This window comes from Rhipicephalus microplus, chromosome 7 (assembly GCF_043290135.1).
Source record: "Rhipicephalus microplus isolate Deutch F79 chromosome 7, USDA_Rmic, whole genome shotgun sequence".
Classification (NCBI taxonomy): domain Eukaryota; kingdom Metazoa; phylum Arthropoda; class Arachnida; order Ixodida; family Ixodidae; genus Rhipicephalus; species Rhipicephalus microplus.
In genome coordinates, this window is record NC_134706.1 from 130,727,420 (window position 1) to 130,755,329 (window position 27,910).

Here is a 27,910-nt window from a genome sequence, read left to right on the forward strand (position 1 = left end):
ATGCTACTCTGAAAAACATGGCTCAAAATGAAGAAAAAAGTAGATAATGAAGAAAAGGCCGCCCAGAACACGTACCTGCTGAATAATTACGTTTAGCTCGCGCTAAGAAGAGAAGACATAGGGGCTGGTAATGGAGATGATAATTTTTGGGAACGAGTAAAGGCATGGGGATAAGCATATGACTGCTCCCTCAGCGAAAATACTGTTGCAAGCGGATATATAAAATATGCGAGAAATGTTGTGAAAAGCTGATCATTTGCGCTCGCGTGGCGTTTTTTTTTTTTTTTTTTACTCGCTAAATAGCTTTTATCACTTCCTTTGCGCAACAGCTGAATTCTGAATGAAACCACGACGGCGCCGCAAAAAAATTTGTGGTTTTCCGAGCAGAATTTTTATGAATACGTTCTCCTTCTAACGATACGAATAAGAAAGCAAGAGGGAAGGAAGGAAAGAAGGAAGGGGGAAAGTAAAAGAAAATAGAGACAAAAAAAGAAAGAAAGAGAGAGAGAGAAAAGAAGAAATAATTAAAGAAAAAAAGAAAGAAAGAAGGAAGGAAGGAAGGAAGGGAGGAAAGAAAGAAAGAAAGAAAAAAAGAAAGAAAGAAAGAAAGAAAGAAAGAAAGAAAGAAAGAAAGAAAGAAAGAAAGAAAGAAAGAAAGAAAGAAAGAAAGAAAGAAAGAAAGAAAGAAAGAAAGAAAGAAAGAAAGAAAGGAAGCGGCAGCTGTGACACCTGGCTCATGAGAAAACACCGAGCAAGCAGTGATCAAGGCGGAGGCTAGCGCCACATTGGGGCAATGTGCTCCGCTCCGTGTGACTATAGTGCACGCACGTGCACGTTTGAAGCACACGCAACGCAGTTAGTACGAATTTTTGCAAGCGCGCTTGTCTCTGGTTTTGTCGTAGCAGAGGAAATCACCCTTGCACGGTGATTTCCACGCACTACGCCCCCTTGGCCGTTGCTCTTGTTTCTTCAGCTGAGGGGCAGAGTTGTGTAGGCAGAAACATTCAGGCTGCGGCGTCGATCAAGCTGCGCTCAGACTGGCTGGCTACCGTCTACTTTTGAACGCGGTAGTCTCAAGTGATTGTTTTTTGTTTTGTTTTGTGTTTCGACACAGTGAGAGCAAATCCTTCGGGTGTCGCAATGCAGATGCACGCTTCATTATTGCGACAAGGCGGCAATACTTCGTTACTGCCCTGCTCATTGATAGCTTCTCTAAATGTTGTCCATTCGTGGTAGCCGTTTGACCAAAAGCTGCATTTGAATCGAGTCTGTTACCACACTTATGTTTATCTACTGAGGCGAAACTCTAGCATGGTCAACAAATCATGGTGCTTCTAGAGCTTCAGCTTCTCCTACAAATCTGCTTTTCGGGTGAGTCAATTATTTTTTGCCACTCACGGTGTATTTTGTCATAAATTTTTATGCAGTATGGCGTTATTTTTAAGTGGCACAGTAGGCGCAACACCCGCAACGCGTCAATGTGCTTGTGTGCATGAGGTAGACAAGGTTAATACTAAAAAGTGAAGTAAAAGCAAATTATGGATGGCTCTCTGACTACAAACCGCATCTGCGTTGAAATTCTCAGGTTACACTATTAAGAATCGTCATTTGAGATGATCCGTGTTAGCAACCCATCAAACAGCTACACGCAATCACACCATCACAGTGGCTATAGACACAGTTTTTATTATTATTATTATTATTATTATTATTATTATTATTATTATTATTATTATTATTATTATTATGTGGGGTTCTATGTCCCAAAACCAGATGATGATTATGAGACACGGCGTAGTGGAGCACTCCAGAAATCGTGATAACCTCGTGTTCATTACCATGCACTAAAGTCGCACAGCACGTGGACCTCTATCACCCGTACTCCATCTAAATTCCACTACCGCGGCAGGGATATATGCATGCTGTGATGCCACACACGACATCACAGTGCGCATAGCCTCGGTTATGGTGACAACCGCATTCAAACGCAGGACTGCCGATGTCTCAAGCCGGTGCGGATCCAGTGACTGGATTGAGTGCTTACGACGATCCTGTGAAGCGCGCCAACCTGTACTTCGACGAGCTGATGGCCGTAGCGCTGAAGGAAGAGACGGCAGGCCTGGACACACGACCGCTTCCTGCGTTCGCTTTCACCTTTGGACGATTGCAAAATCACGTGGCCAACTTCACGCGCATCAAGGTATAGACTATTGTTCATGCCTAAAGGGGGCCCCTCACCTTCCTCTAAAAAAAATTCGGCAGATCCCACATACCTGGGAATCAACTTTATGCGAAGCACGCGGAGAGAAGTTGACCGTGTCGCGTTTTTTTTTTTTTTTTGAGCGACGCGTCATGGCGTCATGAAATCACACTAAGTATATGTACAAATGTTGCACGCAGAGGCATATGTTGAAGAGTTGCAGATGTTTATAGAACCAGTTTTTCACTTGCACAACGATGTCAGCTGGAAATGGGTTTTAGCAACACCAGAAGCTAATATGCTGATATGCTTACCAGTGGCACATACCCGCCCGTCAGTATGTTCCAGTGTCTGACGGGAAGTGTTCGACGATGTACGCGGTGGGATTGTGACATTATTCATGCCTTGACCAGCGCTTCATATTCGCCAAGCCATCGTACCCTCCCATGCTAAATTTGGTTCACGCCAAGTGAAGGGGGTGACCACAAGGGCACCCAAACATAAGCGGCTAGATAGATAGATAGATAGATAGATAGATAGATAGATAGATAGATAGATAGATAGATAGATAGATAGATAGATAGATAGATAGATAGATAGATAGATAGATAGATAGATAGATAGATAGATAGATAGATAGATAGATAGATAGATAGATAGATAGATAGATAGATAGATAGATAGATAGATAGATAGATAGATAGATAGATAGATAGATAGATAGATAGATAGATAGATAGATAGATAGATAGATAGATAGATAGATAGATAGATAGATAGATAGATAGATAGATAGATAGATAGATAGATAGATAGATAGATAGATAGATAGATAGATAGATAGATAGATAGAAGTGGCCAAAGTGGTCAAAGTGGCCAAAGTTCGCTAAGAAATGCTTCGCATTCAATACGCACAATGAGCGCAATATACGCTCCTGCCATTTCTTGTCTTTCTGGCGCACTTCGCGAAGCATGGAACAGTATGCACTCTGGGATGTCTAAAGGGTACATACTCTCAACTTGTTCATTTACAATACCAGATATGACAAGTCTCCTGCACTGCTTCGACATGCAGCCGCCATCCTTTTTTTTCTCGTCTCTCAAGGTTATCGTGCGCGATGAGCGGATTCCACCTAATTTTGTGCGACTGCGCAGGCGGCGACCATGACGTGTAGCCGAAAAAGACGAATTTTTGATCGGCTCAACGTTTAGTGCGGACTTCGTACACGTGTTCTTGAGAAATTGGTGGCTTTGAGAAGATAGCGCCTGTGAGAAGAATAGCGGAGGCGATGAAAAAACCACTCCCTCACCTTTAAAGTGTGAAACTCCCGCCACCTTCGTTGTATGAGGCCAACGTGTGCTCCATTAAGGGGGTGATGGAACGGTCAGTTATCGCGACAAATATAAATGAATAAATAGGGTAATTTTATTACTGAAAAAAATCAATGCAGATATAACTTGGAATACACATGACCTTCGCTTTCATGACCGAACGCGAAAGTGTAAATCGGGCCTCTTGCTTGTCGCATTCTCAATTACTAGAGTGCCTCAGGCTCTCTCGGAATGCCTCAATGGCATACCGCAAGGAAACAAACGTTTGCGCATGTAAGAATGGCACGTTTCAACATAATAATAATAATAATAATAATAATAATAATTTTTGGATTTAGTGTCCCGTAACCACTGTTTGATTATGAGAGATGACTTAGAGGAAAGCTGCGGAAATTTCCACTGCATGGTGTTCTTTGACGTGCAGTAAAATTAGCGACATGGTCTTGAAGCACTTCCGCCTCCATTGAAAATACGTCCGTCGCGACCAGAATTTCATCCGGCAATCAGCGAGCCAGCAGTCTAGCACCATAGCCGCTAGGGTAGACGTACGCTTGGAAGGGGGAGGGCGGAGCCAAAGTGCTTCCCCGCCCCCTGCTCCCGGTCACTCAAGTAGAGGGGCGACCCTACGACAAGCTATCGCGGACAACACTTACTTTTCGTTCACATCCAACAACCCTGATGCGCAACCTGCATTTCTACAAAACGAGCACCTAAACGCTATCTCTTTATTGAATAAATAAAAACTTCCACAGTTCTTTCTTCATTCGCTTAAGATGCTTCAAAGGCCATAGCCTTCCGATGTGGCTATCTTACGATGCATTTTTTAACACCAGAATGCCGCTATTTCGTATTTTTGCATATTTAGAGATAGCCTAATTAGCCTGACTTGAAATATTCCGCAGAGGGCATGCTCAGAAACCGAAACGCTTCAACCGATCGCATCCGCGACTGAAGAAATAGTCCCGCTCATATTCTCGCCAACGTTCTCCAAAGGCGTGGTGGCAAGCCTTCCGGCTCATGACGTCACTCCGGAGTGCGCACCCGGTGGTTCGTGCAAGCTTGTGGGCATCAGCCTTTGAGCAAAAGATGCTGCGGACTTATACGGCTATTTGCATCTGGATGACGCACACACGAAGGGAGGCTGCAGTTGGCATGCCACGAGGCGCGTGCACATGTTTGGCCGTGTCACGTAGAGCGGGTTCGCTGATGAAAGGTGCGTGAACGCGTGTACGTACGGGCGTGCGTCTGTGTGTCTGGGGGAGGGGGGTGGAAGGGGCGGGCAAAGGCGATTATTCGAATGCGCGCTGAACAGGTAGAGACGAAATGATCTTGAGCTGTATTACTGCGTAACACTAGACAAGCATATAAGAATAAGATGGAAACGATCGCAGCGCTCAATCTCGACTGATATTTTATTGAAGTATGCGTAGCTAGTACTGGCGCACGTAACCAAATTTCTTCTCAATGAAAAGCGACTGAGCATTCACTGATGCAAGTCTCGTGCCTAATTAATTATGTTGCAGCCATCAGCAGTTTATCTTGCCAGTTCGTCCATCGGTTTAAAAATGACGGTGGTTTCGTTAACGATGGGAGAACCACCACATGACCTTAAGTGCTCCGGCACATCAAGTTGCACAATCCCTAGAAGTAATAAATCATTGTTTCTTTCTCTAGCATTCACAGACTGTTTCAGTTCGCATTGCATACTGTCTATCACATTATTGAATGAAACGCACAGAAAATGCGATATACTTGCTTCTATGATTAACAGTGGTCCTGTTAATTACGAAACATGAGGACCTGAATAAAAAAAAACATCCAGGAACGTAGAGGAAAAGTTACAGCAAGGGCTTTAACCGTCGCTTTTCACGATGCTCGTTGTTATTTCGTTGTTTCGCTGAAGCGCTGGATAAGGATTTGTGAGCGTGGAGCGTACTTTAAGGGCAACTAGTATGTAAAGCGAAGTTACTGGTGTTCATTATTAGACAGATTAAGTTCCGCGTATGCAGCAGCCGTACGGACGTATCCCGCCATCATTCGCAATTGGAGGCTGCGTCCGCACGGCTGCTGCGAATGCGCCACTATAAATCTGTCTAATGATTCTGGCCTTGCGGAAGTCTCTCAGCGAGGCGAAATAACTTACGTCAAGAATTTTTCACATAGATTTCATACCATCGTGCTGTAATTAGAGTGACACATCAATTAGATGGTATAGCATTCTCTGGTGACAGCTATTTTAAGTATGCCCACTCCCGTGTTACAGTTTTACCCATAAGACATTACCAAGTGCAAAAACGTTACGTTTTTTTTTTTTTAGCTGAAAAAAGAAAATATCCATTGAATAAGTGTCTGGTGCTCGCCTTCTTTAGAACTCGTTTTCTGAACTTCAGACCACAGTTGCTGCCAAGTGCGATATTTTTGGACCAACTCATATGCTTTAACAAATTTGTGTCAACATGAAAATTGGTGTTATTATGAAGTTAATTATAAAGCTTTAACATCGGTACCCTCAGTCATTGATGATGGCTATCTCTGCGGCTCTTGCTGTGACCCGCATTTGTAGATCTGGAGCAGAGATGGGCAACAGGGTCTCCCACTGATACGAACCTACATGTCTCAGCATTCTGAATCTTCTGGAGCCGCGTAGTCAGGAATGTTCCTTGTTGGAGGGGGTAGTGGGCTCAACCAAACGTTATGCATATTCGTGGGTGTCTAAATTTGATCAGGTGGGGAAGGTTAATCTTACACCCCGTCCAACTCTCACACCACTTGGCGGTGCATCTGCCATGTATACTATAATTGCAACACATGTATTTCATTGTGACTATCTGTCCAAAACTTGAGCAATCAGATGCAGTTAATTCTGACTGCATTCCTGAGAGTCTTTTTTTTTTTTTTGTAGTGGGGCGCCTCTGAACTCCTCAGGCTTGGTACGGCTTATGCGAGTGGGTGGTAGCGTCTGTGTAGTTATTTTAAAGTGATGGGTCATTTCCTCCAAACTAATGAGACCTTCTTTAGTGCGTTGTGTGTCTCTGGCCTGCCATATTCTCATATGAAATCGTTAACAGCCTCGTTCCCAGTGTTTTTCAAATGACGTGGTATCCAGATTATTTCTGCAGTTGCCCGCTTTTCGCGGTAGTTTGGTGAGATTTCGAGAGATGCCTATCATGTTCTTGCCCAGTAATGGTAGTTTTAGAGCCACATAGAACGGTTTCAATGTTCGGTTCGGCTAAACCTGGCCACTTCCTTCGCAACGTTCGCTTGTGTTGCTTTGAGAGTAGTTATCGTTTAGGTTAGAGCCGAAATGTAATCTTGAAACAATTTGTTTGAGAAGAACTCGTCTCGCAGCGCCGAGCCGGCCACGTAGTTTGCCGCCCCGCGGACTGCGTTGCTCCGGTTCTCTGTACTCTCACAACGTCGGCTTTCACTCGACTCCTTACCTCCCATGCCTATATATTTCTACGGGGCGTTTATTTAGGGAAACGAGAGAGTGCGCTGGGCTGGTGGGTTCACCCGGTATGCAAGCGGTTTCAGCTCACGCTCGAGCACTGTTGCTGATTCTCTGCTCGTCTTCATGATGCGCTTGTGAACTACTTCGCGAATGCAAGGTGTTTCACTACGAAGGAATGCTTGGTGAAAGGGACTGCACATTGGCGTAGATAATTAGAGATAGCGCCCCACTGTGGTGGTCCAGTGGCCAAGGTTCTCGGCTATAGAACAGCAGGTTGCGGGATCGAATCCCAGCCGCAGCGGCTGCATTTTCGATGGAGACGGAAATGCTGTAGGCCCATATGCTCAGATTTGGGTGCATGTCAAAGAACCCCAGGTGATCAAAATTTTTGGAGCCCTTCACTACGGCGTCTTTTATAATCATATGAAGGTTTTGAGATGTTAGGCCCCGCAGATCAATTAATAATTACAAATAACGACTATTGCTTTTTGCTTGTATATAAAACGTTTGCGATAGGAATGTGGCATTCAACACTGTCGAAATTTGGGCTTGTTGGTGCATTGTGACGACTGAAAATACCGCTAAGAAACGAGGACACAAGAAGAGGACACACAGCACAGGCGCTAACTTCCAACATAATGTTTATTACCACCGCACGCTCGCCTATATGACAAAAAAAATATCACATGACATGAAAGATGCGCACAAAAATTAATTTCTTAGAAAATACAATTCTTTATCACTAAGCGTAAGAGAGGGAGTGCTGACGCACTTAGACCCCAGTGAAGCGATAGCCTCAGCCTCAATAATCTCTCTAGTAAGCTTATCAAACATTCTCTTGATAACTGTGCATGCATTGAATATCGGCGCGCAGCCGCAGTATTTACAATGTATGGCCAACCAACTCCCCTGGCCGTTTTTCACATTATTACAATGTTCTCTTAATCGATCATTAAGGCAACGGCCCGTCTGTCCAATGTACTCCTTACCACAAGAAAGCGGGATACGATAAACAACGCATATGATGCAGGGAACATAAACAGTTCGATGCTTCTTACTACACCCTTTGGGTTTTTCGTCACGGTTATGAAGGCCACAAAGGCTGACCAACTTCTTGGGAGCCGAAAAGACAACCCTAACTTCAGAGCGCTTAGCTAATTTCTTTAGGTTGTGCGATATCTTGTGAAAGTATGGTATGACGACTAGGTGCTTCGGTTTCGCGGCATCACGACTCGCTGTACATCCTGGGTTGCGAAGCGTACGAAGCAAGCCTTCTGCAACTGAAGTTTGGACGTGCATAGGATAACCTGCTTTCAACAAAAAAAAAAAATCGCCAATAGTTGAAATCGCCAATAGTTTTTTATAATTAGTCAGACCGTTTGTTGAAAGCAGGTTATCCTATGCACGTCCAAACTTCAGTTGCAGAAGGCTTGCTTCGTACGCTTCGCAACCCAGAATGTACAGCGAGTCGTGATGCCGCGCGAAACCGAAGCACCTAGTCGTCATACCATACTTTCACAAGATATCGCACAACCTAAAGAAATTAGCTAAGCGCTCTGAAGTTAGGGTTGTCTTTTCGGCTCCCAAGAAGTTGGTCAGCCTTTGTGGCCTTCATAACCGTGACGAAAAACCCAAAGGGTGTAGTAAGAAGCATCGAACTGTTTATGTTCCCTGCATCATATGCGTTGTTTATCGTATCCCGCTTTCTTGTGGTAAAGAGTACATTGGACAGACGGGCCGTTGCCTTAATGATCGATTAAGAGAACATTGTAATAATGTGAAAAACGGCCAGGGGAGTTGGTTGGCCATACATTGTAAATACTGCGGCTGCGCGCCGATATTCAATGCATGCACAGTTATCAAGAGAATGTTTGATAAGCTTACTAGAGAGATTATTGAGGCTGAGGCTATCGCTTCACTGGGGTCTAAGTGCGTCAGCACTCCCTCTCTTACGCTTAGTGATAAAGAATTGTATTTTCTAAGAAATTAATTTTTGTGCGCATCTTTCATGTCATGTGATATTTTTTTGTGATATAGGCGAGCGTGCGGTGGTAATAAACATTATGTTGTTGGAAGTTAGCGCCTGTGCTGTGTGTTCTCTTCTTGTGTCCTCGTTTCTTAGCGGTATTTTCAGTCGTCACAATGTGGTATTGTTTTCTGTACACATGTGACCTCTATTTACAGTCATCAATCGGGTGGATTTTAGTTACATGTATTGTTTGGTTGTTTGTTTGTTTGTGAGTACATATAGGTGTATTCCAATGGGGTTTCTGTGTAACAAAGCTTGACATTGCGATGCTTTATCAAGACGAAAGCCTTCGATATCGCATCTAACGTGAAAAGTGACCGTGACGCGAAGCGTTAGCAGGTATGCTGTTGTAGGTCACCATCACGTGATCACGTCACCTATTGATCAATATAACGAGGTGAACGTGACGTCCCAGATATTTAAAATCGGTGAAATCACCAAGGCTTTTGTATGCCTCTACTGATAATTGATGTCAGCTGAAGGCGTCATCTCATAACGTCATCGATTGATGAAAGGTAGCCAAATCTTGAAGGCAACACAAAACCACGTAGGCTGAATCGAGCTTTTTATGAATGCGGCGATGGAGGAAGGAAAAAGAAAGGAGGGTGCATAACGTCACACGAGTGAAGCCAAGTGGAGCCCACCGTGTCGGCCTAAAACGTCAGAGCGTGCAGTAGCTGTCAATATTCTCGGTGGCGTTCCGTTTTCTTTTGAACCTCCTGCGTCAGCCGGCCTCTCTACCCAAACAGGCGCGTTCCAATTAACACCTACCAGGGGCTACACTGTGATGTCTCGAAAAGTCTCGTTGCTCTCGCGATGTTTATTAATATATTAACGTATTGGGCCAATACTGCTGGCTTCAAACTGGATCGGCTTGCAAAAGCTGTCACCATGACATCATTCTCTCTCCTTTATTTTCTTCCTGCATGGGTGTGAGAGAGCGGATGCGGAATCATTACAGTAGACTGGGAAAAAACAGAAGATGGTGGTTGTCTGAAGCGAATGCATAATGGCACGAGTGAATAATTTGCAACACCCCATTATAGGCTTAAGAACTTGACAATGCACTTAGCAGCTGACGGCTTACTTGATTCCATTTTGCCGGCAATAGATTAGCTGTAACACGAGCGGTGGTATGCAACTTTATCATTTGCGGGCATATGCACTAGCACAAAGCACCAAGATATAGTTACTTTTTTTCCCGCACCACTCATTATGGGTAACGATTGCACGTATTCAAGGAAGTTGACGTCTCGAGTAGCACTTTTTCTGCTGTGCTCTAAGAACTCCCAGCCAGCGGAATATGACGCATTCCATTACCGATATTGGGCCTCGAAATACCCAACTAAGGCGAGGCTGCAATACTCGTCACTGAGGGCAGAAAAATTCATACTTTATGGGCACTCATAAAAGTTGGAAAGAATTTACTGGTCAAGCAAATACTTCACTGTGTGAGAATGGACGAATTTTACTACACATACGTAATTTGGTGTTAAATTTATGCCATACTCTGGAAGGCCCAAACAATAAACGTACAACACTACTAAAGCTGCATTTTTGGTCTTCCACTTAAACATGGTACCCAAATCATGAAATGACATTTTACCTCTGCCGGCAAACTATATACCTTGCTACAGTGCCGAAAACACCACATTCACTGCGATAAAAGACATAGCTAGGAAAGGGTTAAGACCGACTCATGGCTATCTGTACCTACTCCTGTGGTGAAGATTGCTTCATCTCTACCATAACGTAAATATATTTTAGGGCTCGTTTTGCCTATAGCGTCTCGTAAACTGTTAATCGGCAAACGTATGGACGATTCTCCGTCGCCAGTCTGTTTTATACAAATTATAGATAGCATCATCGCAACACGGGGGTCTCATATACAACATCGTCTGTACATGAGAGGTTACGCATTCGCTTTTTACTTACAAACTACGGCAAATAGGTATCCATAGAGATGTTGTCAAATGGATTGAAAATTTCTTATCGGAGCGCCGGCAGTGTGTTGTTTTTAATGGCAAAAATTCGAGTTACGTGAACGTCACCTCAGGATTCCCTCAGGGCTCTGTATTGGGACCTATATGATTTTTTATATACATAAATGATATAAATTTGGGTATCACGTCCTCCTAGCGACTGTTCGCAGACGACTGCGTTGTGTACCAAAGTATATCTTACGACGAAGATGCGACAGCGTTATAGGGAAATTTGAACAGATTATATGATTGGTGTAAACAATAGAACATGTGTTTAAACGCGAAAAAAACGCATCCATATGTGTTTTACTAGAAAGGAAAAACCACTGATAAATAACTATTTAATAAATAAGGAGGTTCTTACCACAGTTATTGTCTCTAAGTGGCTAGGCGTCATGTTTTCTGCTGACTGCTCATAGAATGAGCACATCAGCGAGAGAGTTGGTAAGGCTGAACGGGCGCTGAACTTTGTTCAAAGAAACCTAAGATGTCACGAATTTGAATTAAAGCGGAGTGCATTTGCTACATGTGTTAGAGCCTTATTAGAGCACGCCTGCCAACTATGGGATCTATCGGAAGCCAGTCTCATTTCTCAAATAGATGGTATTCAAAACAGATCAGCCAGTTACGTACTGGGCAGGTACCGTATAATGGACAGTTTCACAATGGTGAAAAAAGAATTGAATTGGTAATTGTTGTCTTCCCGAAGACAAAAGTTAAGGCTAAAACTGTTTTTTGTTTCAGACATATATAAACAAGGTCGGCATAAACAAAGATAATTATTTAAATACACTTTTTTATGTTTCTGTGCGTAATAATCACAAACACAAAATCCGTTGATATACCGGCCCAGAACGTGCATGTTTGCGAATTCCTTTTTTTTTTCCGAAGTGTGTAGCCGAATGGAACAAGCTCTCTGAAGTACAAGTCTGTTGTGTAAATGAAGATATATTTGTATCTCTATTGTACATTCCCCCTGCTGTAATGCCCAGGGGGCATGCGGGGTAATTCTTGAATAAAGAAAAAAAAAGCAAGCAGGGGGAAGCGCTGGAAAAGTCAACATGGGGTCACTTGCAGATGCTGCTATACTTCTATTTTACTTCTATGTATTCCTGCACTGTGCGGCCAACAGTACGCACGCGTTTATTCGTCTTATATTTACGTCCTGAAGCTTCGGAAGCAATGTACTCGTCGGTATTTTGCCACGTTTTCAAGATTCATTCTCAAATCGTCGAAGATAAGGCTTAGTAGGTATGGCTAAACAAACACCACTAATCTGAGCAATGAATACAAAACATACCGGATGCTTTGTCCCCAGCGTGAGATGACTGAAGCGACAGCTGATTTCTCCTTTTATTTATGGCTGTGAAGACAATGGATCGGCAGCAAGCGCGAGCTCGGATCGAAGCGGACCGTCCTGTCTACATGGGCGCTGTCTTGTTGGCTTCTATAAGCCTTGCTAAGGCCTTGCTACTGGCGCGTACGCTCACGGCCGCTTCACCTGCCCTATGGCGGGAAAAACTGGCTGAAAAAAACTCGGTTATGGTCACGTGATCAAACAAGGTAGCACTCCTGCACCGCTGCGATACATCCTGTATACGGAAGCATGCCCCGATTGAGCTGATAAGAATGCGATTAAAGCGGGGGGAAAAGCCGCTTTGTAGTTTGACGTCGTGCCGCAGTCATAACGTTGCGGTTTAAAGACGAAATACGCAACTATGATTATGTACTTTCATACAGACCTAGAATTACTAAATTAACAAAAATATAGTTTTGAAAATATCTCGGTAACCCACGCGCAGGATTAGTGGGTAGGAGGCTCGGCGGCTGAACACAAAGTGATGGTTTTGATCTCGGCCGCGCCGGTCGCTTGTCGATGGAGGCGCTACGGTAGAGACCCGTGTACTGGGCGATGTGAATGCACGGTAAAGAACACCAAGTGGTCGACATTTCCGGAGCCCTTCTCCACGGAGTCTCTCATAATCGTGTAGTGGTTTTGGGACGTAAAACGCCAGATGTTATCATTCAATATGTTTCGCTCTTTAAACTCGTCCCAAAATTTCTGTATATATTTTAGCGAAACTTCAGTGTTGTTTTTATGCTAGAGACATCTGAAGACCGTCGAGACAAAAAGGTGTAGAAGCAATTCCGCACAGGCGAGAGATCACAAGTCGACACGATGTTTTCGGGCAGCACTCATTGGGGGTTATTTATCTAGTACAACTTAAATTTACACAATGCATTAAGTCGCAACTACAAAACACGAAAATGATGGCATACCCCTCCGCTTGCATGGCTGGTCTCCAGTGGTGAGATGCACTGTTGACCCCGAGTCCGCTCTCTCCAAAAGGGGGGGGGGAAGAGGTTATGTTATAAAAAAGAAAAGAAAAGAAAAGTGAGCCCCGTAACTGTCTGGTTCAGGAAGCGACACCTCAACAGTACCTCACAAGGGATGGGGTTGAGGAGGGATTAAAAGGATAGAAATAGAGGTGTAGAGAGAGAGAGAGAGATGAGGTAAGCCAGAGAGTGACGACATATCGAGGGGATAGGAGAGATAAGAAAGATGAAAACACGGTCACAGGAGTCCGAGGACGGGGCACCACTTGCGAGAGCTCTTGTCGGCGTCAGGAGATGTCGTAGAGCAAGCCCAGTCGGTCAGAGCTACGCTATCGTCAGAAATCGGCGTCAGGAGATGACGTAGGGCGAGCCCAGTCGGCCAGAGCTATGCTGACGTCGGATATCGCGAGGGCACAACCGGTCGGCACGGAATCCAGCGAGCGAGTCCCCCCTCCAAAAAGGGCCCTAGTCGCTGCTTAAATAGCGTCTTCCAGCATCCACGGGTGCGCAAACCGCGCGGAAGACCACTGTTTTGCACCAATTGGAAAACGGCTTATACAGACCAATCAGGCAAGCCGAGGATAACCAATCCCAACACGAGTTTTCATGGTCACGTGAATTTTACCTCGCAACAAAACTGTATCAGCTTTTTGAAAAGGTCACATTCTCTAAAACAGCCTTGACACGCAAACAAGTGCTCAAATTTTGATCCCCGATTGCCCCGGAGGACCGAAGTGGCGACTCGCTCGTTTGGGGTGGTGGTGGTAGTGGTAAGAAGAGGAAACGGAACCTAATTTCTGCAGCCTTGATCGGGCGCACGGCGTAGTGCCTGGTTTGGGGCGCGGGGCGCACAGTGACCGACCGGATGCAGCTTTTTCTCCTCTGACTCTCATTCTTCCTCGGGGCTCCCTCCTGGAGAAAAGTTATTAAATAGTGCCTCTAACAAGAGCATCTGGCAAAGAAAGAACTCCAGCTGTAGCTGAAAAAGAAAAAAAAAGCTTTCCGCAAGACATTGCCTTCTCGACAATATCATGTATGCAGTTATTGAACTAGATGTGCGTGTTATGTTTTTCTTTCCTGTTGGTATACCCTGCACTGTGCCTGATAGGCGGCTTGCATATGCATGGACTGGATAATCTCAATTTACCTTTAAAACGCTGTCTGTCTTTTTATGATATTTGCTATCCATGGAGCGCTAAGACATCTTTAATGAATACGGATTTGAACAACGTGCTACACGACGAAGTTGCCGATGTTCTCGTAGCTGTTACTTTCGTACACCGACTACGCCTTTGCTATCCGGTATGCTTTATTTATTTATTCTTTTTTATTTATTTATTTATTTATTTATTTGTTTTCGTTCATTTATTTATTTTTATATAAAATACAAAAAGCACAAGGCTCAAACAGTGAGGGCAATAAAAATGGTACAACAGTAAACACGTTAATAAAGAAGTTAAAATAACTATATTACAGAAATAGTCAATATGTCCAACCAACCGCTATATAAGGCTTTAAACTTTATTGTAGTATGGACAAAAGACACACGCGTTCGTGCGAATGTTCTTCTTCAGAAGTGCGAGTGCATCACAGGTAACAGGGCTGTCGGGTGGCGTCAAGCGGTACGGTGATGCGAGCCCACCGGGATACCTCCGCGGCAACTTGACCACGGGCTCATACGTGCGCTTCGAGGATGCGTCCGTGCAGTGCGCCGGACACGTGCGCATACACAGGTGAGCTGTCTTGAGTCGTTGTCATGCGACGCAGTTACGATATCTCGAGACATCACAGGGATTTAAACGCCCGCTCTCTCCTGGTTCTTAGATACACAGAACGCTTACTCGCCGCTGGTCTATGCAAAGCATTACACTTGTGTACGCTTCGCATGACTTCTCTATCGAATAACGCAGACCAACAGAAATTCTAAGGTGTTCTACTCAGAAGCTGTAAATAACTAGGCCAAAACTAGTTTGAGCAGCCTAACTTAAGATGAAGAACGAAAGTAAAGGAGACAAGGACGTAGCGACCCTTCTCTATCTTCCTTTGAACTCTCGTTTTAAGATCCACTGCTCAAACCACTGTTATCTTCGAACGAACTAGCTCCTGTGAATGCCGTTCTGGTGTTCATACAACCAGACCATTCACAACTCTGCGAACAGTTACCCATTCAAGAGGGCTTTGTGATCATCATGCAGGGTATTTGCCTTTATAATAAAACAAAGTGATGCTGGCCACCCAGACCGAGCTCAAACGGGCACGGCAAACTGAGTGAATCGACAGACATGGCATAATATAGCTTCGCGAAGTGTTAACAAGTCAACAATTACGTTGTCAAGAGAAAACACTTCGCGAAAATCGGTCGCATAAATTTCACACCGCAATAGTCACCAGTGAAGAAAATAAAAAATTCAAGGCTTTCTTTTTTGTATGTGTTTGACAGAATGCTATTTGGAACTAACAGACAACGATGGATCATTGTTTCTTGGCTCTCTATACTACTGAACACTATACACTGAACCGCAAAAAATAAAGAGTGCAAAAAAGTTACAGATAGGTAAATTAAAAAGTAAATAACAAATCAGGATAAAATCTGTGTAAATACTTATTAAATAAATATATTCTGTGCAACACATCTTCGCTGTTCATCCATCTTCACGGACTGAAAAAGCGCGGGTAGATTAATTGCATAGTGACCTTACGCTAGGCAACCATACCAACCATTCCTTTTTTTTTCTGGTAAAATACAGAGGGCTTCAAGGCTTTGTGAATTTTGTAAGCGTCATTTTGAATAAACGATGCAGTCTCAGACAATAAAACACGGAGATTCACTGCACGCAGAGTTATACATTCAGTTTTCACATATTTAGAAAGGCAGCAGTACCATGTCATTCACAATTACGCCATACAAGAGCATTAAGTGGTGAGTACAAAATTACCTATAACAACAATGTTAACGTTACTGAAATCAAGGCGGTGTCCTTCATTAAATGGATGCTCCAAAAGGCCAGCATCCCACCGCGTGATGCGCTGTTATAAGTACATACAAATGTCGAAGTGTTTATGACACCCCTCAATTGTTGACAAAATTAAGTATATTAAAGTGAAGCAACAGTTCACCATGCTGCTCATATCTTTATAAAGGGGCGTAAATCTCAGCAAGAATATATATTGGGCCTCTAAAAAATCTGTCTCAAATTTTCAAAACACAGAAAATATGGTATATGTTCGATGTCATCAGAATCGCTTCTCCTGTAACCACAGGCATCTTCAGACGGCTCTTGGTACCCCAAATAAAAATCTTAAATATTTAAATTTTCATTAGTGGAGTCAAGTGCCTGTGTCAAACTGGAGAATGGAAGATTGATGCGAAGAAACCATTCCAGCATTGAGATGCCGGAAAGGCGGCCTCCTGTTATATTTACGAAGCAATGAATTTCAGCCAAATTTATCGGCGCAACCGAAACGCGCCACAGCGCTACCATCATATACTTCTGGGACGTTCAGAATGAGTGGGCTTCATTATATCAACCATCAATCAACTTCACTGATTGGGTGTTCGGGTTGCGCTTACAATTATATATAGCACTCATGTTCATACGTTAAGGTAGAATTTCTGTTGGTGGCGAATTTGCACGAAATCGGCAGCTTTTTGACTCTGTCTAAAAAAAAAGATTTGAGGTTCGTGCCATGGTATACTTTCAAGCGAAATTGAGTTTATATTTTCGCGCTTTTACTGGCCATTTCTCTCGCTATTTGACAATACAAATACCGGCAAGTCTAAACAATAAACATTATTCGCAGGAATTTTTCTTTCATGTTGGCCTACGTGCGCTCACATCTTTGCCCCTCCCCCCCGCCCAGCAGACCCATGCACATATAGAAGCACCCAAGCAGCCTTCCTTCGTCTTCTCAGACCGAGGGACGCGCGCAAGTAAGGAAGCGCATGGCTACTTAGTACAGTGCTCCCGCCAGATTCTATACATGCTAAAACACAGTACGTCTAAGAGATATACGCTAGAAAACGAAGCTAAACTGTTTATCTTCGATCAGATATCGCTACTTAAAGCTGCTCTGATAATACTATACCTTAAGTACAAACTGTTCATCTTCGATAAGATATCGCTACTTAAAGCTGGTCTGATAATATTGTACCTTAAGTACCAATTGCGGAAAACGGCTTCAAGAAAAAAACTGCTTCGCATGCGGTGGGAACAAACAACTTTCCTTCCTTCCTTCGACGTTTTATGTTCCTGCTGAGTTGCTCACCCAAAATTGTTTTTCTTTCAAATTACTAGCTTTTGTAGACAAACAGAGTGCAGGCGCACACAGTTTGTCCAAGCAAGGAGACCAAGCAAAAAAGAAAAGTATTAGGCTCATTACACTGCACTTTTCATATAAAATCATAAATATTTCCTCTTAAAGTATGAATAGCTCTATACATAAAGACAATTTTTTTTTAACTTGGCCTCAAATTTGGCGTTGAAAGTAAATTTCGTGACTACTTTGACTATACATTTAGCTTGAGTTTTGTCTCCTTTTCAAGTGTACCAACGGCTATCCTTCGTTAAACAACATGGGAGAACTGCGCCTGCACGATCATTGCATACAGTGACGTCATTTTGGTCACCAAATTGTTGCTCTGGTTGGTGCCTTGGTTCTGCTTTTACAGCTGAATTCGGTTGAATTTCATTACGCTGCAATGTTGGCCTATGCGCTGTACTAGAGACCAATTTTTTAGTATCTTAATGCAGTGATACCATTTTCACACTTGACATAATTCTCCCATTTGGCATGATTGATTGATTGATATGTGGGGCTTAACGTCCCAAAACCACTATACGATTATGAGAGACGCCGTAGTGGAGGGCTCCGGAAATTTAGACCACCTGGGGTTCTTTAACGTGCACCCAAATCTGAGCACACGGGCCTACAACATTTCCGCCTCCATCAGAAATGCAGCCGCCGCAGCCGGGATTCGAACCCGCGCCCTGCGGGTCAGCAGCCGAGTACCTTAGCCACTAGACCACCGTGGCGGGGCCCCATTTGGCATGCTTGCCGGACTACATTAGTTAGCATGTTTATGAAGTCAACTTTCCTAATTACGGACCGAAATTATGGCCCTACCTCATATATGAAGACGCCTGCCGCTACAGTTAAAGCAGTTGGTAAGGAGCATGTAAATGATGTAATTTTCCGATTTTTTTAGGACTGTGGACATTTGTCTTCAGACTATCTCTAGATATACGTGGTGGGGTGATTAAAGCTGTAGTTTCATAGTTAGGACAAAATTTTAAGAGTTGCTTTTTTGGGCGCCTTAATTTTCATTTCGCCAACATAATTGTTCAGACTTCATCGTTCTTGGGGGCACGTTAAAAAACCCCAGGTGGTCAAAATTTCTAGAGCCCTCTACTACGGCGTTCCTCATAATCATATGGTGGTTTCGCGACGTTAAACTCCACATAACAGCAACAACTTCATCGTTCTGCTCAAATTAGTAGCGACATCTTCGTGGGAGAAAAGAATGAACAGGAGATAGAGAAAAAGCGAACATTACCAGTTTACAAAACCTGGTATGCCACCGTACACTGCTGGAGTAAGACACAGGCCAGTTTAAAAACTAGCGGTAGAGAGAAAGATGGAGGGGAGAAGGGGGTAAGGGGGACATACTTGCAAAATCCAACTCCTTAAAGTCACAATATGACTATTTGACTATAGCTGCCACCGCCCTGTCTACTAATTCAAAAGCTAATTATTTGAATGGCTTTATTAAATATCACAATTTTCGTCCTTTAGCCATCTCAAAATGTCGGCTGTTGCATTAACAGTAATGTATGAAGGTAAATAGTTCCTTTTTTGATAATTGAGCATTTTGATACATATAACTAGAAACACACTGTATACTGTTCAGCAACACCAACTTTAGTGGAAGCATAATTTTGTAGCAATTAGCCTTCATGGCAGCTTCTCGCTCCTACTGTGAAAGCGATGACACGCTGAAACACGTGATAAACACCCCTTTTTTGCATAAGTCATTTTTTTGCATAAGTCATTTTAAAATATTTCTCACGGCACATCAAAGCGTCTTTGCAATACGACCGGTAACCGTGCTTCCCTGTATGCGCAGCGCTTTCCAGGCTCAGTTCGTGGACTTGCAACTGCTTCTCAAGTTCACCGTGGCGTTAGTCGAAGTGATGGGTTTCCCTGGGGAAAGGCCCAATTTGCTCACCTTCCAGTTCACGTCAGGCGGCGTAAATCTGACCGCTGTCAGCCCCGGCAGACCACTTGGTATGTATGCAAGCTCTCTGTTCATGTTTTGTCATGAAATTGTTGGACTGGCACACGGATATAATGAAGGGAATGCACCCACTACATGGCCTTAAGGGTTCAGTAGTGTGTGTGCCTTTGGTAGTGGGTGACTGGATTTAAACTATAAAGTCATTATGATAATCCTTGCTCTCCCTGGGATCTTTGGCACTAGGGCACTGCGACTGGGTCATTTACGAGGCTACATTTATCATTTTAAAGGAATCACAGATAATGCCATCTTAAAAATATCAGATCAGTACTTTTAAAACAAGAAGTTTCATCTATCCTGTCACCTTGATTACATCAAATAATTAGTTAATATATTTAACTTTAAGTAGCATTGCATTGAAAGACATCAAACATATATAACAAATATTTTTATCCTTGTTTAGATCATCTTTTTCACATATATTTGACCTCTTTTTTCCCTCTTTCTATTCTTTTTTACTATTTTTGTTTATTCTTATTAAGTTTTTCACAAAGTCTACTGTTGCACGCCTCGGGCTGATACCCCGTGGCGGGTAGTCCTATCTTCCCGGAATCATCATCTTCATCATCACCCATGTAGTGACACCTGATGACAATGTGCGATTGAAGCACGCACTATAATGGCAATAGTTTAAGTTGTATTGTGAAGCATGTAGGACGCATGTATTTGTAAAGCATGGAAGTTACTTTGAATGCATTTCCAAGCAAAGAAAGTTATTTTGACTGCATTCACTAGCATAGCCGTGACTATGTGGTAGAACACCTGCTAGCCACGCAAACAACCCGGTTTCGATGTTCACTCAGAACCAGCTTTTTTTAACATCTTTTTTTTTATTTGCATCTCCCCATTTCTCAGTCACGCAAAGGTGATTATTCGCTCACAGACAACCACGCCCATGCCGGCATTCCTGCGAGACGAGCTATTTCACGCTGTCTTGTTAATATATACTCTACAGGTCTGTCCCTCGCGGTCGTCAAGTGCTTACGGTGCTCGTCTGTTGGCCCGAAGGCCATGGGTTCGGTCCCGGCAACAACGTTTGAATTTCAGTGTAGGTGAAGCGCAAGAGGTCCCTGTACTGGGTTATCTGAGCACGGATTAAACAAGGCCACATTATGAAACTTCTCGGGCCCTCCAGTAAGCATGGTGTACCTTATAACCATATAGTGCTTTTCGCACGGAAAACCCCAGATATTATATTTTTTTCCGTTCCTCCCATGACAACACCCCTTTGTGTTACTCAAAGTTTGAACCATTTTGATACTCAGTGCACTGCCTATTCGTCACGCTTTTGTTAAACAACTGATCATCAATAAAGTAAAAAGGCAATACAATGTCTGTATATGCTGATGACGAGGAGTTTTTCTAAGACCTTGCTGTTTTCTTTATCGGCTCGAGACAGGCGCATTATCAAAGTAAGTCAGCTCGACTCCTTGCATAAGAAATCAGGACAAATAATTCATGAACAACCAATGTGCGCGAAAGGGTGGGTGAAAAGGTACATACAATCGATTGAGAAACAAAGGAGCAGCTTTTGTCTTAAAGTCTTTTTAGGCATCCACTTAACAAAGAAATGAACATTTATAACTATTATTTCACACCATATTGATATTTCTTGTAAAAGGCATATCGCGTTAAGTATTTCCACACCATCGATAGATAGATAGATAGATAGATAGATAGATAGATAGATAGATAGATAGATAGATAGATAGATAGATAGATAGATAGATAGATAGATAGACAGTAGATAGATAGATAGATAGATAGATAGATAGATAGATAGATAGATAGATAGATAGATAGATAGATAGATAGATAGATAGATAGATAGATAGATAGATAGATAGACAGTAGATAGATAGATAGATAGATAGATAGATAGATAGATAGATAGATAGATAGATAGATAGATAGATAGATAGACAGTAGATAGATAGATAGATAGATAGATAGATAGATAGATAGATAGATAGATAGATAGATAGATAGATAGATAGATAGATAGATAGATAGATAGACAGTAGATAGATAGATAGATAGATAGATAGATAGATAGATAGATAGACAGTAGATAGATAGATAGATAGATAGATAGATAGATAGATAGATAGATAGATAGATAGATAGATAGATAGATAGATAGATAGATAGATAGATAGATAGATAGATAGATAGATAGATAGATAGATAGATAGATAGATAGATAGATAGATAGATAGATAGATACGCGGAGATTAACGTCCTAAAACCAGCATATGATTATAAGGGACGCCGTAATGGAGGGCTCCACAAATTTCAATGACCTGGGGTTCTTTAATTTTCATCCCAAACATAAGCACACGGGCCAACAGCTTTTCCGCCTCCATCGAAAATGCAGCCGCCGCAGCCGGGATTCAATCCCGCGAGCTGCGGGTCAGCAACTGAGTACCTTAGCCACTTGGCGGGGCGCCTTCAGTCCGATCCTAAAGTGCATTAAAGTTAGAGTCTCTAACCATAACAGGACTTTTGCGAGTCACGTCGAACATTTGCGACACCGCTTTCTTATTTATGCACAGCTGAACGCATAAAATATGACAAAATATTAGTAGCGCAATAAAAATTGTGCTCTGAACTCTCCCTCCGTCGAGAGGTTGTATTGGTGGGAATTCACGAATGGCAATGATGACACGTATGCGCATACTGCAATTGTCGCAATTCGTTTTCACGTACATGGGACCTCCTTGTTATAGGCAGCCTTCGTGTGGCTCCGGTCTCTCCCGTCCTGCTTCGCTAACACCGTGATCGGCCCCTAGTTCACCGAGTGACGATATCGTGTGATGAGGTCTCGAAATTACGTCATGGCAGTGACGTCGTTCTATCACATCATGATGACGTCTCGAAATTACGTCATGGCAGTGACGTCGTTCTATCACATCATGATGACGTCACTTTTTTGTACTTGTGATGTCATTGTGATCTCACACAATGACACAAACGAGCGACTCGTTCTCCACAAGCGTCTCCTTCGGACGACGAACACGTGGTCTCCCCAGCTGAGCTCCATTGAGCGGTTCTGTGGCAGGAACTTCCAGCTCATTGTTGGTCATGGGGGTGTAACAAAATTTTTAATGGCACACTCATCATGCTGAAGCACAAACATAAAAGTGGTTCGTGAACTCGCAGGAGAATCCTTCCTCAAAATGGTGGGTAATATACACCTTCCTCAAAACGGTGAGGTGGGTTACCTTCCTCAAAATGGTGGGTAATGGTGGGTAATACGCGCTGGTTATAAACTTGCACTTTAAACAATTAGGGAAAAGATCCGACTGAATAAAAGTTTGGGTAGACATGGCGCCTCCGTAAGATGATAATGGTGTTGCCACACCCTCCGCGCGTCCCCCTCGTGCACACGACTATGATCTGAACTCAAAGCAGATTATTTGATCATGGTCTCAGCTCAAAGGAAGTTCTTCCTAAATTCTTTGCTGCGTGCCTATAGGTAAAATCTGCGCTTCATAGTTAAGGACCAAAAAAAAAAACGGCACTACACAGAGAAGTACGCTTTGTCGGTCTAGTCCAGCTTTTTTGGTCCCTAACTTTCACTGGCTGGCTCAATTACGCTAATCAGCAAAATGCCAAGTTCGTTCAGTCGGCGTGGTCGTTCGAGGATTCTGTTGAGAATTTCCGCAGTAAATGAAAGAGGCATAGGGATGCGCATTTCCTTAGATATTCCTAATAGGTAGTTTATTTCGCAAAATAGTAAATCATGGCCTAATGGACACATCGTAGCTGTAATTGCCGCAGGTACCCTGCGAGACTTCGCAACGGCAAAGGCCACACGGACAGTGGCATTTGCATAACTGCGTGGCAGTAATGAAGCGTCCATCGAGAATAGAATTATGCCAAGGGGATTAGAAAGTAACGCGAACAACGCTCAATAATGGCGCCGGGTTCTCTCTCCTTCACGGCGAAGTTAATTCTTCGAAACACATTGAACGTCATAATGCACTCCACATGTTTTTGCTATTCGTGTCATCTAGGGGCAAAGAAAACGCAAATACGTTTGAATGAATAATAAATGCGCATTCAATTAACTTGATTCTACAGGTTAGGCCTACTGTTAAATATTGTGAAATAGACGAAGGCAGCCGCCATAAATTCTTCCATTCATCCATCTGCCATAGTAGACAAGTCGACGAGCTGCTTCCGGCAAGCCACTGGCACAATTTTTCATTGGTGAAGATGAACATAACCGCCAAAAAATATGCACCGAGTTTTTAGCCTGACATGTGATTATATTTACGCAATAACACAGCGCGAATAACTTGATAATATTCGATATTTCATTGAAACTTAACTCAGAATATATTTAGCAACGCCGTTGATTCATTACCCCCAAAAGTTATGAATGAACTAGCCCAAAATGTTTGCCTAAATAAAGTATTAGGACACCATTTGCCTCAAACAATATCGCCTTTAAATGACACCTCAACATAACGCATGACCCCTTCAGACGTCACCTTCAATGGTGACGTCTGAAGGGGTCATGCTTATTCGAAGTATTTCTTTCTTTCGTGCCAAAGCTCGCTGGGGCATGGGAAACTCATCATGGGACTTGCATGAATAGGGTACTTTGTCGGTGAAGTTTTGCTTTCTTTCATCATTCACTTGAGCAACGAAATGGGAGATTTTTATGGGCGTTACACAGGAGACGGCTACTCGCAGTCCTGTCTTCAGTTGCGGCTGCATTGGGGTACCGATGCGACTTGCGGGTGCAGTTTGGCGGAGTTCCAACCACCACGTGCGCTACTAAGTCAAAACATATATTTTCGTGGTTCCCCTGGACACTTTATCTTACCGTGACATCGTTAAAAAAACGATCGCGCAGAGACAAACGTAAACATTCATTAGTGCCGAGCCGGTTATAAAGATGACGCGGATGTCATTTTGAGAAGAGCAACGGTTTTCAAGTACTGGTGACTTCCTACGCGAAGTGAAGAAGCAAAATTTAGCTCGTCCACTGGGCTGCATTTTCGTCATTAGGGGCCGCGTGTCAGGGCCTTTAGCATGGAGATGAAGCCGAGACCTAAAATAACTGTTTCTCCGCTACGTGCCCTATCACCGAGACATAAACCTTCCTACTTCAGATGGAGATTGGAAGCTTCTTTTCGATGTTCTTTCATATAGCAAGTTTTTCTCTGCCGCTACTGATGGCAGCATTATTTTTAAATGGTGGGCTTCAGCCAGAACGCACTGGACTTGGCGATACACCGTATTACAGAGGTATAGCGAAACGACACAGCTAAAACAGCGCTTCTGGCGACATCTGGTGCCCCTTCGTTCAACTAGGAGCAAGGTAAGTTTGATATGAAAGGTTTAACGTCCCAAAACCAACCACTATATGATTATAAAAGACGCCGTAGTGGTCCAAATCTACAACGCTAGGCAGATGAGCTGCGAAAAATAAAGGTCACCCTTTCGAGCCTGTTTTTTTTTTGTTCACATTTACCATGAGTTTTTTCGCCGAAATAGCAGTGTTCCTATTATTTTTGAACTGTACTTCTCTGTTTCCTCACAGCTTTCTCTTAAATTAAGCACGTTAAATGTGACGTGAGAAGGACGTCATTCCGACCAGACAAAAGCTAACGTCCTCAGGTTTCCAAATATGTAGAGCACTCGCGGATTATAATGCGACATCAATTTTTTTTCAGTAAAACGATTAGTACACAAGCATTCACTCGAGATAACCACGTCATGATGTGATTAACCTGGCCTTTAAAAAATTGTGTTGGCTGTGATCAGCGCGTTGGAGCCGAAAGCATGCCTATATATAACCCGAACTGAAGATGGTGAAAAAAAAAGTATGTATTCAATTCGTCTTTGATGTTTTTTATTCTGTTGGCACTGTAGGTGCAGTCAACATTACTGTCTTCATGCGGTCTGCGTTTTGATACCATCATGAATCTGCTAAAACTCCCTCGCATTCCGTTCCCATAGTTACGTTCCCACTTATATGACTTCATGAGGTACAATCGTGCCCGGAAGCCATATCAACTAAAGTACGCAAGGCAATGCGTGTGTTGATTTGGGTTGTTTAAGTGTATGAAGTTGACAGTGTGTCAGCAATTTATTACTCTGACCGAGTTGCCCGACTTGTCAGACGCTTTTTTTAGAATATATGATTTCTCCTTTTCGCACCTTCCAGATTTGCTAATAGACAAATGACCTCGGCAGTGTTTGATTTCTTTATATGTGGGGTTTAACGTGCCAAACCACCATATGTTTATAAGAGACGCCATAGTGGAGGGCTCCGGAAATTTCGACCACCTCGGCAGAGTTGCATTGTCACCAGCAACGCAAGAAAGTTAACGGACTGCTTCATTAAGTCACCCCTTAAACAGCAGACAGATCTCTGTGGCCATTGTAGCAAATGATCTTCACCAGTTGTCTGTGACCTGCGGCCCACATGGGAGTATCGTATTCTTTCCGGTATGATGACGGACCTCCCTCTCTCTCTTTCTCTCTGTCCTCGCCATTTTCTATTTGGAGGCTGACAGCAGCTTTGATCTCACATGGTGTTTTTCGCCTGTAACCTATGTTTCTTATTTCCGAGCTTATGACACGCATCCTGAGAGTGCACAAGATTTATATTTCAATTTTTGCAATTATTTCAGTGATAAATTATTGAATATTTATTTCTACTTCTCACCACTTTCCGGGTGACTATGCCGCCCCCGCTGTGCCGGGTTCAAACTACTCGGCCTTCTTCTTCAAAAGGCTGCTGATCCCAAGGCTACCGATAACATATCCCAAGGGCTTACTATCAACGGCTACCCCAGTCGGGCTATCTCGTGAGAGCGATCAAACACGTTCTCTGAACTCACGCAGCAAGCACATCTTGCATGTCACCTCTACTCCTTCCTCACACCGCCTTTCCCATACCTAACAAATGATTTGGAAGCGACTTCCAACTAGAACTCTTCCCATTCCGCCCCATTTCTACAGAGTGTACACAATGTGTAGAGAGCTTGCAGCCACCCTATAGAGCACGTTCTAGCTGGGTAACGCATCGGTGCAAAATGCAGCGTGTCGCATTTCGCGCCCGTTGCCGTCGGGCCGTGCGGACGGACGGACGCTGGTTGCGCCTGGCGTCAGACTATAGATTGCTGGCGCTTTGCTAACGTAGCGTCGCTGTGCCCAGCGTGCGCGCGCGTCAACGCTACATTGGAGTATATTGGGCCCTTCTTGATGCACTCGCGGCCGCTTTGCAAGCTCCGCATATACCAAATTTGGTGTTACGTGACGTCAATGAATGACAAACTATATGACTGGTGCAAACATGATAATACTGTTACGCGTGTCATGTAGGAACATGACAACATACCATGCTCATAGCGTGCTCGCGGCCGTTTTGCTAGCTCCACACAAACTAAGTTTGGTATCACGTGACGTGAATAGATGACGAAGGTAAACGATGCATCCAAACATAATAATCATGACACGGAAGTCATGTACGGCATCATTTACCTCCACCTTGTAACGTTGTGCTGATTTTAAAGTGACATATCAAAATTTCTCATTTGTGCTTCGCATGTCATCGACTCCCACTGTACGTGAAATATGCCAATTTTTTTCTCTTCTTTTTCCTCCCAACTCCACACAGTCAAAAGGGTAACGCCAGTAATTTTAAGCGCTTACATTGTAGATAATTTACTTGTCTCGCTCAAGCACATGTTCACCTCTATTAGACCAAATCCAACTGCAGAACACCATGGACACAAAGCCACAATGCCGAGTGGTACAACTTGTGTGTCTGTATTGTTGCTCATTGCAGCGGTGAACGAGGAGGAACTCCGCCAGCTCATGGAGTCCGGACGTAGTGCTGTGCGGGCATCTACGGAAACCTTCCTGAACACCGAGTTCCGTGCTGCACTGCAGAGGGCCGTGGCACGAAAACCTATGCCCAAACCCTGAACCAAGAATTTACAACAAAGTCAAGCGCCGTGAAACAAACATGATGCCTTTCTCATATTTGTCAGAAAAAGGCAGCAGGGGTGCACTCTATTCCGTTGCCGCTGCTGCGGCTGTTTACAGGAACCTGGCGTAATATGTAGCTTTAAGTAATCATGCACTCAAACGTAGGAAACTCGAGTCAGCGTGAATTATATTTTATCAAGGGTGCAAGCAACCACACCAAACCGTGTTGAGTACGATCACGTTGGGCGTTTGTTTTCACTTGGTGAGTAACAACTATGAGTAACAACTATGAGACGAAGGAGAATAAAAGTACTCACTCATGCCAAAA

General features: G+C 43.4%; 1 protein-coding gene across 1 annotated transcript; it reads left to right on the forward strand.

Moving 5' to 3' along the window:
• Positions 1-1,124: 1,124 nt before the first annotated feature.
• Positions 1,125-27,910, forward strand: LOC142767630 (uncharacterized). Its single transcript, XM_075869727.1, has 5 exons — positions 1,125-1,371; positions 1,992-2,200; positions 14,925-15,064; positions 19,456-19,616; positions 27,440-27,910. The coding sequence occupies exons 1-5, from the start codon at positions 1,326-1,328 to the stop codon at positions 27,577-27,579; spliced, it is 696 nt and encodes a 231-aa protein (XP_075725842.1). The 5' UTR covers positions 1,125-1,325; the 3' UTR covers positions 27,580-27,910.

Bases quoted from the DNA above. Each gene is read 5' to 3' on its own strand.
- LOC142767630 (XM_075869727.1), top strand. From the start codon at position 1,326: ATGGTGCTTCTAGAGCTTCAGCTTCTCCTACAAATCTGCTTTTCGG. The intron at 1,372-1,991 runs GTGAGTCAATTA...ATTCAAACGCAG, and splicing joins CCTACAAATCTGCTTTTCGG to GACTGCCGATGTCTCAAGCC. The intron at 15,065-19,455 runs GTGAGCTGTCTT...CTGTATGCGCAG, and splicing joins GGACACGTGCGCATACACAG to CGCTTTCCAGGCTCAGTTCG.